At 40.9% G+C, this 16,272-nt stretch overlaps 1 protein-coding gene across 9 annotated transcripts in view; it reads left to right on the top strand.

Moving 5' to 3' along the window:
* The first annotated feature begins 4,216 nt into the window (after nucleotides 1-4,216).
* The window catches only part of kif1b (kinesin family member 1B), a 201,103-nt gene continuing 189,047 nt past the window's right edge, over nucleotides 4,217-16,272 (top strand). For 4 of the 9 annotated variants that reach the window (XM_012966952.3, XM_031905975.1, XM_018095819.2 and 1 more), the window contains exons 1-2: nucleotides 4,217-4,474; nucleotides 13,019-13,196. In XM_012966952.3, the coding sequence (XP_012822406.1) occupies nucleotides 13,091-13,196 (106 nt within the window). In that variant the 5' untranslated portion in view covers nucleotides 4,217-4,474; nucleotides 13,019-13,090. The remainder of the gene's footprint in view (nucleotides 4,475-13,018; nucleotides 13,197-16,272) is intronic. The other 5 variants (XM_031905976.1, XM_012966961.3, XM_012966956.3 and 2 more) reach the window with 3 other exon arrangements.

A 16,272-nucleotide genomic window follows, 5' to 3' on the forward strand; every position in this document is an offset into this window, starting at 1 on the left:
CAGATAGCTGCTGAAATACCAAATGGAGAGCTGCTGAACAAAAAGCTAAATAACTGAAAAACCATTAAAAATAAAAGTGAATTCGAATGCGAACTACCCCTTGAAGCTAACTGATCACAAACACAAATGTTTGCAGATCCCCTAACAGAAGTGCGCGTATGAATACTTTTACATCCTAAACATTTTAGGGTAAAAAAAAAAAGCACCCCCACCTGCACTTTTGTACAGTATCCCTGGGAGTCAGTGGGAACGGCAAGAGGTAGTTGGGAGGTTAACTTTTTACGCCAGCAGCGAATCCACTAAGTGTCACATTAGCTGTAGGTCAGTCTGTGTATGGGCCATCATTAGCCTCCCCTAGTATCATCCTGCAAAAAAAAAAAATATATATATATATATATTTGTCTGTTGCAGGATGATGCTAGCTTACTTGCCCCCCCTTGGAAAATTTTCTGCGGACGCCCATGCCTGTGTGTGCCATACTCTGCCTGCCCTACCCTGCCTGTGTGTGCCATACTCTGCCTACCCTACCCAGCATGTGTGTGCCATACTCTGCCTGCCCTACCCTGCCTGTGTGTGCCATACTCTGCCTGCCCTATGCTGCCTGTGTGTGTCATACTCTGCCTGCCCTACCCTGCCTGTGTGTGCCATACTCTGCCTGCCCTATGCTGGCTGTGTGCTGGCACTGCTCCTACACACTAACTGTATATTAAAAAACGTTTTAATTGCAGTAACACCTCAGTATATGTTCTTTTTGTAGTGTGCAGGGTTTATTTGTGGGTTTGTACTGCTCCAACAGTCTGAGGTGTGAACAGGTGAACAATGTGGGTGATTACAGTCTGAGCCTGATGTGTGAACAATGCAGGGGGTGAACAATTTGAGGATTAAAAGGTGTGAACAACACAGGGGATTACATATTTAAACAATACAGGGGATTACATATTTAAACAATACAGGGGATTACATATTTAAACAATACAGGGGATTACAGCCTGAATCTGAGGTGAGAACCATGCAGTGGGCCAGTTAATCTCAGTACTGATACCATTTAAATCTTACACAAAGGTAAGCCATCAAAGCAGCCAGACAGGTGGAGGGCCACAGAGAGGGGGGTCGCGGGCCGCCAGTTGGACAGCACTGATCTATAGTATGTACTGTTACTTGTTTTCACTTCACTACGTTTATTAACGTTTCCTTTCATTGATAATCATGGCCTCTGACATCAGTTCTGTGGTATATGATTACACTCCTGGTTACCCAGTCTTCAGGCTCCCAACTTCCTCGTACTCCGCAGCGTCTCCTCAGGGAGATCGTGACAGATTGAGGGGGTGATTGGTCAATTGCTGATCACAGTGTCATAGCCCCACCCAGTGACGTCATTGCCTGCCTCTTCCCTGCCTCATGATGCCACTGTCCTGCCATTTCCCCAGACCCGTGACATCACTGCCTGCCCCCTGCCTGGCTACAAACACCGGCAGAGCTAACAACCCTAACCCCATATCTGAAACTGAACTACATGAAGCCAGGGCACCAGGGTACCAGGCAGCCCAGATCCAATTCCCCCGGGCGCTCCCATGATCCATCGTCTCCCTCCCCCCAGGTAACACTCAGAGGTGGAGGCCGGAGGGTGTTGGGGCCTCTGCAGGGGGAGGGGTGAAGGCAGCAGGGGCCATTGGGAGAGGAGGACCCCCTGAGGCAGAAGCCCCAGTGGGCCCTGCACCCCTGGTCCGAACCTGCATGAATCACTTCTCTGGCCCCGGGGTACACTCTGGGGTTAGATGGCTTTCAAACAAACTTCTATCTTAAGCATGAGAAACACCTAGCGACAATTTCTTACCTCTCTATTTAATAAAGTACTCATGGGGGAAACTTATCCCTGACCATGAGCAACAAACACTTAACTTTAATTCTTTAACCAGGCAAATGCTAATGCTAATGTAGATGCCAAAATTCTAGCTAAATCATGTTATAGTGAAATTAGTTTCACAGATCAAACAGGCTTCATACCAGGCTGCACTACAGATAAATATTCATAGATTATACACCAATATATGAATTGCTTATGATAATTCTGGTCTCCTGGTCATCGTTATGCTGGACAATAAAAAAGTTGACTCCATTGAATAGACCTTTCCATGATCTATTATGGAACTTATGGGCATAGATCCCAATTTCAGAAAATGGGTGTTTGCACTATATCACAACCCAGTAAGCCCATATAAGAACAAATCAAAATATTTCACCCTCTTTTTCACTCAGTAGAGGCAAAAGACAAGGGAGTCCCCTCTCACCCCAGTTGTTTGCATTAGCCATGGAACCCTATGCCTCCCTCCTAAAAAACACAGCTGAGGTCTTAGATTGGGCACAGTCACATAAACTGTTGCAATATACGCTGATTATACCTTATTCTTTCTAGAAAACCTATATGATGCATTAGATACAGCCCTTACCGTAATAAAAACGTCATACAAACTATTCTGGTTTATCTATTAACTTGGGCAAGTCTCAAATCTTGCCAATAGACCATTTCCTGTTGGATAATTAGGCATACCATGCCCCCCTACAATAGGCACCATCTTTTAAGAATCCATATCCATAGAGATTTGAACAAATTCCTCAACCATAATCTCATACCATTACTCTCTGTTTTGGAATCTAAAATCAAGGCATAGGGTGCCCTTCCACTGACATTACTTGGGCGGATAAACTTTTTTAAAATGATACTACTTCCCAAATTTACTTATCTGTTTCGCAAGCCCCATTTCAAATCCCTAGTATAGTAACTACTTCCGTAAACTGAAATCTATGCTATCAATCCTATAGCAGGCATCATCCCCTCCCTGGACAGCACTATCCACACAACACCCCTCCAATATGGGTGGACTAGCAGTAATTTGTTCCATAACATCCTAGCCACAAAGCTAGGAAATGCTTGGGGGCGGGCTGCTTCAACATCCTAGAATGCAGCTACAATCATCGAAGCCCAAACGGTAGGCTCATTTGAAGCCCTCAAAAAGGAACTAAAGGACAAAAGATTCCATCTCCACTAAGAAAAGCAACAATACAAATCTGAAAAATATCCACACTACAATTCCCTAGAGATGATTCTCATGCTTCAATCCATACCTCATTATGGCATACCCCTCAACATCTAATATCCAACCCGGACCCACTCTTATGGGCTAAATACAATACCTGGATCAAATAATTGAAAGGGAAGAAATACTTAACTTTGATTATCTAAAAGCTAACTATACTATACCAAACTGGATGTTCTTCCCTTACATTTAGACATGTCCTTAGAGCTCAGTTTGGAAACACTAAAATTGATATAACCCCTCATAGATTAGAAAAAAATGGCATTCACCCCAGATCTATCTAAAAGTGGCCATACACGTACCACTTACGATCTTTCCTGTGGTCACAGTAAAGATCTTTTGTTCCCTTCATTGACATTCAAGGCTGAATCGTCAGATATGGAGGTAGAAACAATAGGGATTCTATCTCTACCTGACGGTTCAGCCCTAAACGCAGATTTTGCTTGGGTACCTTCCTATGTAGGGGTTGCCCCAAAAAGTTCAGCAAAATATGGTCTCCAAGGATCTCCGTACCTCCCATCACTATTACTTTAAACTGCAAACAAACAAGTAAATAGCCCCCCCTTCTCCTTACCCCCCCCCCCCCAAGAAACGAAATGGAAGTTTAATAGGTTGGGTAAATGTTTTAATTTATTATTAACATTATTGCAGAATTTAAGTTCTTTTATTTCATTTTATTCCAGTGGTGATTGACTTGCTGAAGGGGTCCCCAACCTTTTCTTACTCGTGAGCCACATTCAAATGTAAAAAGACTTGGTGAGCAACACAAGCATAAAACATGTTCCCGGGGGAGCCAAATAAGAACTGTTATTGGCTATTTGGTCGGGTGCTGACTTATGAAATCCATACAATCTATAGAAAGCACTCACGGCATGAATATCCAAAAAAAAATGACCGTTTATTTAAACAAAACTATCCACGCTTTTCAATCCACATAGTCACGCAACTTTGCAAATATTACATTTTGGTGCCAACCACCGCAGAAACCAACCTAACCACTTCCACACCAGAGGGCGTATGAGCCATTTTAATACACGCACTGGCATTCTCCGCAGCTGATCACGTCATCCTTAAGCCTCCGCCTGCCTGCACTTAGCGCAAGATTGGCCAGGCGACGCCTCTATAGAGATATGATTGGTTCAGTGGGATGTCTATCTTAGATGACGCACAGCGTGTGCTGCGCAGAAGCCTGTACTGGGCTGCTGGGCCTCTGTTGGCGTTAGATAGCGGAGAAGGAGCTTTGGAGGGGCCTGAAATTGTTACATCGACATAGTAAAATAGGATTTTATTGACTTCTAGCCGCACGTCTCTGCAAGATAGCATCTTAATGGAGGGGTACCCTTGTACTGGATGATTGGCCAAGCTGCTCATTGTAACGGGTAAGCAGTAGCTTCTGGGGCTTGCGATATATGGTGTTTGCTGTGCCATGTCATTGTAAATAGGAATAAAGGATGGGTGTGGTGTTAATGTCAAGCATTCGTGATGGCATCAGGTTACATCACAGTAATGCAAGCTGCACACAGATTGTCTGAAGCATCTGTTGCCGTAGTAATTTATTAATTGATCTGATTCACTCTGCAAAATATATATTTGTTAGATAACGCTGTGCTAGTAAAGCTTGTCAAAGAATCGGCTGTATTTCTGCACAGTGTGGTTAGTTATTTAATACCTCGGCCGCTTTTATACCACCATAAGCTTTTTTGTAGTACCCGTGTACAGTACCCAATGATAATTTAACAGATTACTTAGCACTGGTTCTGCTAACAGGGCTCCATGCTTGCTCAAGCTGTATATCGGGTAATGTCATAGCCAGTTTCTATTCACGCCAGGAATCTGTCGTGTTTAGCTTTCCTTGCATTGGAGATTTATTACCAAATAGAATGTGATCGTTTTGCAGAAAACAGGGCGTACGCCTTTCTGCTCAGATAACGGGTATTGTTATCCTCTGCGTAATGTAACAATGTCTCTTCTCCTTGTGAGTGCCACATTCATCAGCCCAAGACAAGTGGCTTCTCTCATTGCAATAAAGCTTATTCCATCCAACTCACTGCTCTTTCTCTAGGGCAGTCTGTATTTATTCCTAACTTGCTATTATTCTGTAACTCATACAGTAATTAGGCACCGAAGCTTTCTCATTTATTTGATATATTAAATAATATCAGGCAATATTCAGTAAATGAATGTGTTAAAATGATTTCACTTTGCTTGAGCAGCCATATTAAGTAAAAAGCCCAAGATGGCAGCACACAGCACTTTCTGGCCTTGCCAAAACTTGTCAGCAGTAATATATATAAATGTTTTTGCCCTTCAGGGATTTGCTTGCTATGTGTGTTTTTATTTGAAGTATTTTCTTCTTTAGTATCCGTATTTAGGGAAGCCACCTATTCAGCAAGAAATGTTTCTTTATATTTCTTCCCTTCTTACTATATAGACTTCAAGTAGTATTTTACAGGCCAGTAGATTACTAGTCAAGTGGCAATTTTTGTTGCCAGCTGGAAATCCTATAGCACTTGGACCCCTGATTTTTTTTTCTCAATATATGATTATGAAGTCAAAAAATAACAGCATATTTTCTGTGGAGTTCTTTACTAGCAGGAGTCCATGTTAGCTGACACCCTTATTAACATGTAGGTGTATGATTCCTTTTGGTGCATTTGTATTAATCATCGAACGCCTATGCCCAAAATGCCCCAATCCACCTGTAACCACTTTCAGTAGTGATATAAAGAAAACCGCCTAGGATTGCATTAGGCTAAGGTCTGTCTGTCACCACCAAATTTTCCTTAGGTGGCACATTTTCTATAGGTGTAAGAAACTGTACCCCTCTGTGAGAACAACTTCCAACAGTCCTGTTTTCTTGCTCCATTAGACTGATGGCGTTTTCTTGAAAGATTTTTTTTTTTCCTCAAGTAACAGGTCTATATGCTGTCCCACCATTTCAGTTTAGTCTATATACAAGTATGGGACCCATTATCCAGAATGCTTGGAACCAAGGGTATTCCGGATTAGGGGTCTTTCTGTAATTTGGATCTTCATATCTTAAGTCTACTAAAAAATCAATAAAACATTAATTAAACCCAATAGGATTATTTATTACCTAGTTGGGGTCAAATACAAAGCTCTGTTTTATTTTTACAGAGAAAAAGGAAATCAATTTTAAAAAAGTTAAATTATTGGATTAAAATAAAGTCTATGTGATACAGGCTTTCTGTAATTTGGAGCTTTCTGTATATCGAGTTTCCAGATAATGGATCCCATACCTGTAATAGAAAGTTAATATTTATCTATACCTCCAACATATGCAGATTTCCAGGGACACTTTTTCTCAATCAAGAATTGCATGATGACTCACACACGTGTATATTAGATTACAGACGCACACACAAACCCAGTGGGCGGCATCATAATGGCATTATTTTTGGGAAGCATTAACATCTGGAAAAAAAGTCAGGTCATATATATATATTGTGTGTAATATATGTATTATTCTTACAGAGGGTGGCGCACAAAGGCCCATAGTATCACACATATATAACTTTTCACAAGGACCAGCAACATTGGGAATTTGTGAAAGTCAGTGTATTCATGTAAGCATATAAAATTAACATGACATAATAGGGATCTAAACATCATGTTGGCTTTATATACTTGCATGAATAAACCTCCACAAATTCCTGTTGCTGGTCTTTTTGAAAAGTTATATATGTGTGTGATTAGGGTCTGAAACTATTGGCCTATGGGTTATGTGCTTTCAGTGGTCATAAGAAACAGTGAAGTACTTCAGTTGGTCAGCTTTAAAAAGAGGGCAGGGAATATTTCAAGGACTAAAAAAAAAAAAAAAAAAAGGAAAAAAAACAGGGACTGTCACTTGAAGGTCAAGTGACACTTTTTAGTACTCATTAAACATATAATAATGTTTGACAGTTGGGGCCTATTATCTAAAATGATCTGTTCAAGTGTCAACAAAACTTGAATTGCCTTCACTAGCAGCAAACAATAGATCTTGTTGAAGAGCCCAAAGTGGCAGCATCATAGGATGCCTCCTTTCCTCGGCTAGTTAGATTTCTGCCATGCAAAAACATCCTTAAGTGCTGTAGGAACATTTGGGTGCAACAGTAGTTCAGCCATAAAGTGTTAAGGTGGCCATACACGGGCAGATTTCAGCTGCAACCCTGATGGCCTACCTGACCAATATCTGGCCTAAAATTGGTCAGATCTCGATCGGGCAGGTTTAATTTTCTGTTGGATTGGAGAGCACACCCCTATGACCAATGATCAAATTAGCCCAATACCACCTACCTTAGGTGGGCATATTGGGAGAAGATTTGCTTGTTTGGCAACCTTGCAAAGCAAGCAGATCGCAACTTGTATGGCCACCTTAAGGCCACACAAAGTTACTGAACAGCACTGCAAGTGCTAAAGTGTGTAGTGTGTAAATAGTGTGTGTCCTCAATTTGTACACTTACTGTGGACTACCATCATCAGTGCAAGAACTTTCCCATGGTAGAGCAGACAGATGCAAACTTAATATTACCATAAGCAATGCCAGGCATCAGAGTGGTGTAATTGCATTGGAATTCTGTATCCGTGCAAAAATGGTGTCTGTAGTAATGAATTGCCCTTCACTATCTAGCATTCTCATGAATAGCTTTGTATTTGGCAGGTGCCAGGAGAATGCTGCCTCAATGCCAACTGTAAAATTTTGTGTAAGATAATAATAACATAACCATACAAGTCTGTATGGTAATTCATCCATTAATACATTACACCCCAAATTAGAAACCAGTGCCATGCACAGATAGAGATCCTTCTTTGGAAGACACCGCACAAGCAAATCTTTGCTCTGTTTGGCTAAAGGTCCCCATACACGGGCCGATTGTAGCTGCCGATATTGGTCCCTTGGTCCGATTCGGCAGCTTATCGGCCCGTGTAGGGGCAGAGCCGAGGGGCCTGGCCGACCGATATCTGGCCTGAAATTGGCCAGATATCAACCAGCCAGGTTAGAAAATCCAGTCGGATTGGGGAACCTACTGCCCCATTGCCGCCCATATAATCCGATCATTTGGCCCCAGGGCCAAACTATCAAATTATTATTTTTTTTTTTTACCTAAACGCTCCCCGATATCACCCACCCGTAGGTGGGGATATCGGGTGAAGATCTGCTCGCTTGGCGACATCACCAAGCGAGCGGATCTGCTCGTGTATGGGGACCTTAACACTACAGTCGCATGGGGCTAATCTGCTTGTTTAAATAACAGGCCAGTGGTCATTAAGCGTCATATGGGGGACATGTAGATATGTCTGCAGTAAAATTCAACATGCCAGTGTGGTCTTTTTCCACTCACGTGAAACACCTGCTTAATAGATACCCATTCAGAAATTGGATTGTACAGGCCTGTTGGCCAACTCCATAGACAGGCCAGTAATCTGCTGATTTGGCAGGCTTTATTGATCTGTGTATGGGCAGTATAAATTTTCTCTGGATAAAATGCCTTGTAATTAGCAGGTGACATCTATGGCATTTGTCTTCCACTGTGCACATAAAGGGTAGATACAGGCCTAAAAATTAAGTGCATATGCTAAGTGGGCATGTAGTTTTTTTTCTGGCCCATTCAGCTTTTTGCTTACAGTTACTGTTCCAGTACATGACTGGCTGCATGGCCAGTTTTGGTTGTAAAAGAATTAGAGAATGGTATTTGCATAAGTGATGCCTAACCCAAGGCAATATTCTAAATCAGAATTCTAAAAGAGGTCACTACTTTGCTCTGCCGTTCCTCACTGAAGACTTGAATGAGTGTTAGACTGCCTCTGCCTACAGAGAGGATGGCCCCAAACTCTCCTACCAGCAGGAGCTGCATCACCAACCATGAGAGAAGTTCAGCAGCCCTGCTGCTGGTCCTGGACCTCCAGTGTCTCGGTGATAGAAAAACCAAGCTGTGCAGTCACAGGAAAGAACCTCCTTTCTCCCTCTAAAAAATTACCCGTGCAGTACTCTGGCAAGGTCCTACCGCCACAGCAAGGTTTTCAGTTGGGCTTGTCCCCACCATACCTTTATATCTATTGCTTATTAGATAATCAAACATGGAAAATGTATTATATAAATAGTCATAAAAGACACAAAAACATTTTCTATGTATCAAACATACTGTACCACAGAATGGAATAAAACTGGCCATTAGTCTTATGATGAAATGTTTTCATCATTATATATATATATATATATAATAAAAAATATAAATAGATTCCTTTATTAAAATACATTTAAAATAATCGGCGGCCATGTGTACTGACAGCAAAGCCAGCCACCTTACTGTGGCTGTATATTGGTTGGGCAAGTTAAAGCAAGGCAGACTTACCACTAGGTTACCTGCCATGCCAAACCAAACAGTTCACTGCTAGAGAACTGTATGTGTACCAAAAAGCCAAAGCAACTAGAATATTTGATAAAAACCAAAGCAGCTAGCATAATACATTGGGACATTTTTTTCCTTGACCTAGAAGATTATAGCATTATCTTGCAACAAATTACCATTTACTCTGCCCATGTGGTAAGCTAGGATGGTTACACAGATTTTTAAAGGCAATCTGATTCCATCCTGGATAGTAAACTTGGAGTGCTGGTCAACCTGCCCATCTGTTCTGGTGGCCCTCAGCTGAACATGCCCAGCTTGGAGGGTAAAATCATTCAACCACCTTGCTATGCTGCTTCCTTTAGCAGCCCATCCACTCTGTAGAGACCTCCCCTCTAGCCGCAGGTACCTAGCTCAGATGACACGACATAGAGTGTAAGGTCAACCAGCCACTTTGCCATGCTGCTTCCTTAGTGTGCTGTCCACTTTGTAGAGAGCTCCCTCCAGCCGCACATGCCCAGTTTAGAGGGCCAAGTTTAGAGTGCCAAGCATAGAGGGTAAGGTCAACCAACCACTTTGCCATGCTGCTTCCTAAGCAGTCCATTCACTCTGTAGAGACCTCATTCCAGCCTTAGGGGCCTAGCTCAAAAAGCAAAGTATAGAGGGTAATGTCAACCAGCTGCTTTGCCACGCTGCTTCCTTAGCAGTCCATCCGCTCTGTACACAAAACCCCCCAGCTCAGAGGGTAAGCTCACCTGACCTTTCTGACTTGCTGCTATCACCGTAGCCATTAAGGAAACCCAGCAGCCACCCACCTTGGGGGTTAGACCACCACACTGTGGCCACCCACCTTGGGGTTAGACCACACTGCGGCCACCCACCTTGGGGTTAGACCATCACCCCTTTTGGGGTCAGAACACAATACAACAATTTTCCTGAGGTTAATTAAACACGTTCCTGCTAAAATCATTAGTGTTTGGCTTTGATATTATGGCCACTGTAGTGTCAACTAGCAACAGAATAAATATTGTAACTGACAGCCTTGTCATGACTGGGATGGAGGCTAATAGTTTCTCGATTGCTTGCACCTATAGTCTTTGTTCGCCCCCCCCTCCCCATGTAACCCAAGCTTTCTAAATAAACTAAGAACTAATAATCTAGGGATTCAATATCCAGACAAGCACTAAACTATGTTACCTTATTCTATTAAGGGTAACATTATATATGCAGGGTTCACAAAAACGCACAGATAATAAACCCATTCTTATGCATACAATTGCCAATATTACCAAACAGTACCTAGCGAAAAAAAAACGCACACATCTTAACTGCTTTAAGTAATTTCAAGCTAAAGAATTAAATTGTCAGTACAAAAGACTAGCAATATAGTACTGAGAAGGTACAAAAGGTGAAATCAAAACAGGGCTGCTAGATGTTTACCAAATGTTATAAACTGCTTTTTTGCCTATACAACCAAAAATGGAGCTCTATGAAAGTGAAGGCTAACATTGCACAGGCACGATATTATATAGTCCAGGGGGTGCTAAATAATACCGAAATGTAGATAAATATAGTATCTCTACCTCTATCCCCGGCACACAAAGGAAAGCTGTAGTGAGCAGGTCTTGTATTATATAATCTCTGGGGCTGACGAAATTCTTTATGTATGCACAAATATGGTGAAATTGCATTTTACAAACTGAGTGCTGTGAAACAGAAAACAACATTTTGCAGGAGCTTAAAGGAAAAGTAACACTAACATTTTTAAAGTAAAAAATCTATTCTACCCTGCTCAAATAATTGCCCTATACTTCCCAGCGTTTATTATTTTAAATGCTTTATTAGAAAATACTTTGTAAAACTTTGCATCCCGTCATTTCAGGTACGGCGATCCAGAAGATGCAGAATCCACTATGCGACGATCAATTCTAGTCTTGTCGGGCTAGGAGGAGATGTCGATCGTTACATAGAGGATTCTGCATCTTCTGGATCCCCGTATCGCTGTATTTGAAATTACTTAAAAAATGTTATTGTTACTTTTCCTTTAATGATATTTTTACTGGTGCTGCTCCAGGCACACAAAGGAAGTAAAGCATAGTGGACCAGCCCTATATGATTAAAAAAGGGGCTTGCTAACTTAAGTATATATCTGCAGATGTGGCAAAACTCTATTTGCCCCGGTCATATATAAACTAGGCTCTGTGGGACTACATAAATTCAGTAAACTACATTACATCTGTTTCAAGCTAAAATAAGCAGGCTCTGTATTGCATAATTACCTATTGGTATATATAAACCTACTAGACATACTAACAGAGGATTTTATTGTATGTAGGTTCCATCCACAATGGCAGCACTGCCTCCTGAACACCTGGATAAATCAAGGAAAAGCTACATTTGCCCCAAATAGAATATAAGCCAAGTCAACTGATTTAAAGTTGAAGCTACTGTTTGCAGGCTCTCATGATACACTCACAGGGGCACCTGTACTGTAATCCCTCTATATACCTATATATAAACACAGTAAAACTACTTCTGCCCTAGGAACACCGAACAAATTAAAAGGAGTCTGCAGCCTCTATAGCATTTAACAGGGGCAGCTGGAATGTTGTCCCAATACATATATAGCTAGCCTAGAAGCTCTGCATGGACAAATCATCCATACAGAGATTAATTTAGGGGCCTAATACATTTGAAGTCAGAATAGGGCTGCTTAATCAAGTAACTATATCTATGGATATGCTATGGCCAGTTACTATATTTAGACTTTGCACCTATTCCTGACTGAGTCTCACAGCTCTGTATACTCCAACTACAACTCTCTCTGTATACTCTAATTACAGCTCTCGGTATACTGTAATGAGTTGCAGCAGTAGCAGCAGCAGCAGCAGCTCAGTGTCACAGCCTGGATTTATATATAATACAGAGGATACTTTTTGGGCCCAGGCTGATTTCCGTGCTGCTTGAGTGTCTACAGTGAGATTAACTGCTGTAACAGTTAATATACAGCAAAAGACTACCAAGCAGCCTGCCCAATAATTCTACCACCAAAGCCAGCGGTATACTGAGTAGTTAATGTGTATATAATGCCGCTAATAACATTATATTACAGAAAGAGCTCTGCCTTATGTTTCTGCCTACATGACCCCTGCCCCCTAGCTCCGGGGCTTTCCTTGACGGGTGATCTAAGGCTAATCCCACACTGTGCTGATCCCTGGCCTGTGGATAAACGCAGGCCGAGAATCCGCCTCTATGATGGCATCAGCCTTTCCCTGTTCCTGCACCCGGAGCCATTGCATAGTTATCTCTATGCAGGTGACATGCAAATCGTTTGCAACACCCCTTTTGCTAAGTGTAACAGAACCATAAGCATCTGGGGCAGAGCACCTGAACCTCATATGTAAGCTTTCTATACACTATCTTTTTGTTTTTGAATAATCTGCATAGAGGTGGCAAGAAAACACATTGTGTTGAAGACCTCAATAGAAAGTATAAAAAGATAAGTAGGCCTAAGGCAGGTTACATAGAAAACAAAAGGTGGTACTCCTTCTTACATTTCTTTCTCCCTACTAGGATACTGAGCTGAAGCTCCCCATCTCTGCTTAAGCTTCATCTCTGTATTCCAACATTCCTTTCTGGGACAACATGTCGGGGGCTTCAGTGAAAGTTGCTGTCAGAGTCCGTCCCTTTAATTCTCGGGAGCTCAGCAAGGAATCCAAGTGCATCATTCAGATGCAAGGCAACTCAACCAGTAAGTAAGCATATACACATCTCATACAACAGGCTGTTGTGCTTAATGTTGCCTAATGTATTATAGTATAATTTCTAATTTTCAAGTATTTGAATTAGTACTTTACTGTTTTTTTAAGTATATTCTGAGAATTTGTATGTTGAAAACATCAGAGTTTCAGTAATGGTCCAGTTTGCATATTTGACTGCAGTGGAATGATATCCTACACTTCTACTTGAACCATTAGAGTAGATTTTTGTTCTTTGGAAACGGCCTTAATGGCATTTTAGTGAAACTTTAGTAGTAATGTCAAATGTATTCCGTGATATAATAGTGGGAAGAATTGTCTGAATGTGTCAGAGTACTAATTGTGTTTTACTTTAGCTGTTAGCAGGAAGGCTACTTTTTTTTTTTTTTAATTATTTGTTATTAGACATTTTTTTTCCATGTGCTAGGTGTTTATATAATAATAATGCACAAGGAACACTTACAAATTTGCTGTGCTTTTCATTTTAAAAGGCCCTCAAGACCACAAATATAATAAATATAACCTCTGTCAGAGTGTTCCAGCACTACAGAGCTCAGGTGACTCTACAGGCCAACATGTTAATGTAGCATGCAGGAAATGTTAATGTGAAGGCTCTTGCGTAAATATATGACTAAATTCAGTATTCAACCCCACTACATCCTGAAAAAAGCACTGTTAATAGGTTACATACCAAGGTCCAATATAGGCATGGAACCTTTGCTACATTGCTACATTTAGCTTAGCATTTACTGTTTGGTGCTTGGCCATACAAAGACATTCTGCCGCATGTAAAATGGGTAAATTTGTATTTTCTGAAAATATGACTTTTTCTGGGGTCAACTTATTTCCAACTTTTACCACATTTATTTCTACTACAAAAAAACACACCACCTGATTTATATGCCATGAAATATGTATGCACTAACTTCCTTTTGAGGTCTCTAAATGCCAGATACTTTGGTGATCCTATGCACAATGGGCATCAAACTGTTCAGTGAGCCCTTGGCGTCCATATTTTGGTTGTGTTTTCTTGGTAACTAATGTTATGTCAGAGATATGATGCTTGAAAGTGGAAGCTTTGAGGCGATTTTTTTTTTTTAGAATTTTTTTTTAGAATTTTTTTTTAATAGAAACTGCTAAATTCAGGAAAGCTTTGCTGTTTGTTACTTAGTAGTTGAAAGACATGGTAACCTATTTAGGATTTGTCAGAATGTGTACTCTTCAAAAATATATGGTTTTCTGGCCTAAATATAATGTTCCAGGATGTTTGGCTTTGGAATCTAAAGTATGCCGTATTCTACTGTAATGCTTTGAAAATTTGGTAATTTACTGCTGGGAGTTTTTGATCTATAGAAGTCAGAAATCTCCATAAAACTATACATATCGGGTATTGGCACATTCGGGAGACATAAGGCCTTCCAAATCAGTTGAATTTGTGTCTATATTTGGAAAGCTCAGGTTCTACTGGAAAAAACAATGTAAGTTTTGCTTCCTAATCTTAAAGGAGATGTCAACCCTAATTTTAATTTCACTTCGAATGGATAGGGCGCCTTACCCCCACTTAACCCGCATAAGTGCCGCTTCCTCAATCTCCTCCTACAGCCTGCACCACCGCATTCTTTTCTGCTCCGTTTTGCACGTCACCCGGTGGCCATTTTGCCGGGTGACGTCATTGAGAGCGCGTGCCTGACCTGACCTTTTTTAAAGCTTCTGCTTTTTTAAACAAAGCTGTACAGACAGCTTTTTCCTTTAAAATGAAACTGTTAGGGCATTAAACAACAATAAAATTAACAGGAATGAAGTGTACATTGCTTAAGTATTTCAGCAAACACTGTTTAAGCTTGCAAGACTCACTTATAAAATACCTGCACTATAAACTTTCCTGCCTGCAGTCAGAAGAAGGTGTTCCAAGAGAGGGAGCAGAGCACTCTTGTTTACTAAGGCAGAGTTAGTATAGCAACTGCCTATGCGATCGGCTCATTGGAGGATTGACTGTGGGCGTGGTTAAAGAGTCCAATCGTCTGCTGTGTAGAGAAGAGATTCATCTCAAGTGAGCATGCTCATTAAAACGGCTTGGAACTGGGCATGTGCACCACGCCAGGCAGACAAGGAAATTCTGAAGGGAGGGGGGAGAGGGAGTTACCCAGCTTTGCAGTGAGAGAAACTCCAAGGAATGTTCTGCATCCAATAAGGATTAATTATATCTTAGTTGGCATCAAGTAGAAGGTATTTTATTACAGAAAAAAATTAAAACATTTTTAAAAATCAGTATTGTAATTCGGAACTTTCTGGATAATGTGTTTTTGGATAAAGGATCCCGTACCTGTAATAGAAACTACTCCATAAAAATCATGCCCAAACCCCAAAAGTATTTTTCCCATAAGGTAGATGTTTCCCATCATCTTTTGGGTGAGTGTGCAAACATTTTTAGAACCGTGTGCACACTTTTAAAAATGTCTATCGCCTATATTACCTAGAAAAGTGGGTGGGTCAGAAAAAGTATAATATTTTCTAAATCTATAATAGTTTCTGCACAAAATTATTTTTCACACCAGAGTTTGTTGTGTTCAAAATGTTGGTGCACCTTTGAGGGAACTTATCTGCAGCCATTGCCATTATTGTGACGGATATGTCATAAATAAGGCAGTAAGCCAGTCAGAATGTTAACCATATTAGGGCGAAGATACAGGGGGCAATTAATTCCTGTGATTTTATTTGAAAAAAATTGCAGCTGCTAATGGTCTCGTCACAAACAGCATGCCTTTGGTTGTGGCAACTTGTATATTAACCTATGGCAGCTAATTTTTTGTGATTAGTCACCAGGGCAGAGTTTTTTTTTTAAATATCTTAGCGGCTAATTGTCCCGTGTCTTCGCCCTTACATGATTTTAGGTGTGGCACCTTGTACAATTATGGGATCTGTTGTTCAGAAACCCGTTATCCAGAAAGCTCCAAATTACTGGAAGGCTGTCGCTCATGGACTTCATTTTAATCTAATAATTCAGATCCTTAAAAATAACTTTCTTTTTCTCTGTAATAATAAAACAGTATCTTGATTCTAGCCAACATA

This window comes from Xenopus tropicalis, chromosome 7, assembly GCF_000004195.4.
Source record: "Xenopus tropicalis strain Nigerian chromosome 7, UCB_Xtro_10.0, whole genome shotgun sequence".
In the NCBI taxonomy this organism is placed as follows: domain Eukaryota; kingdom Metazoa; phylum Chordata; class Amphibia; order Anura; family Pipidae; genus Xenopus; species Xenopus tropicalis.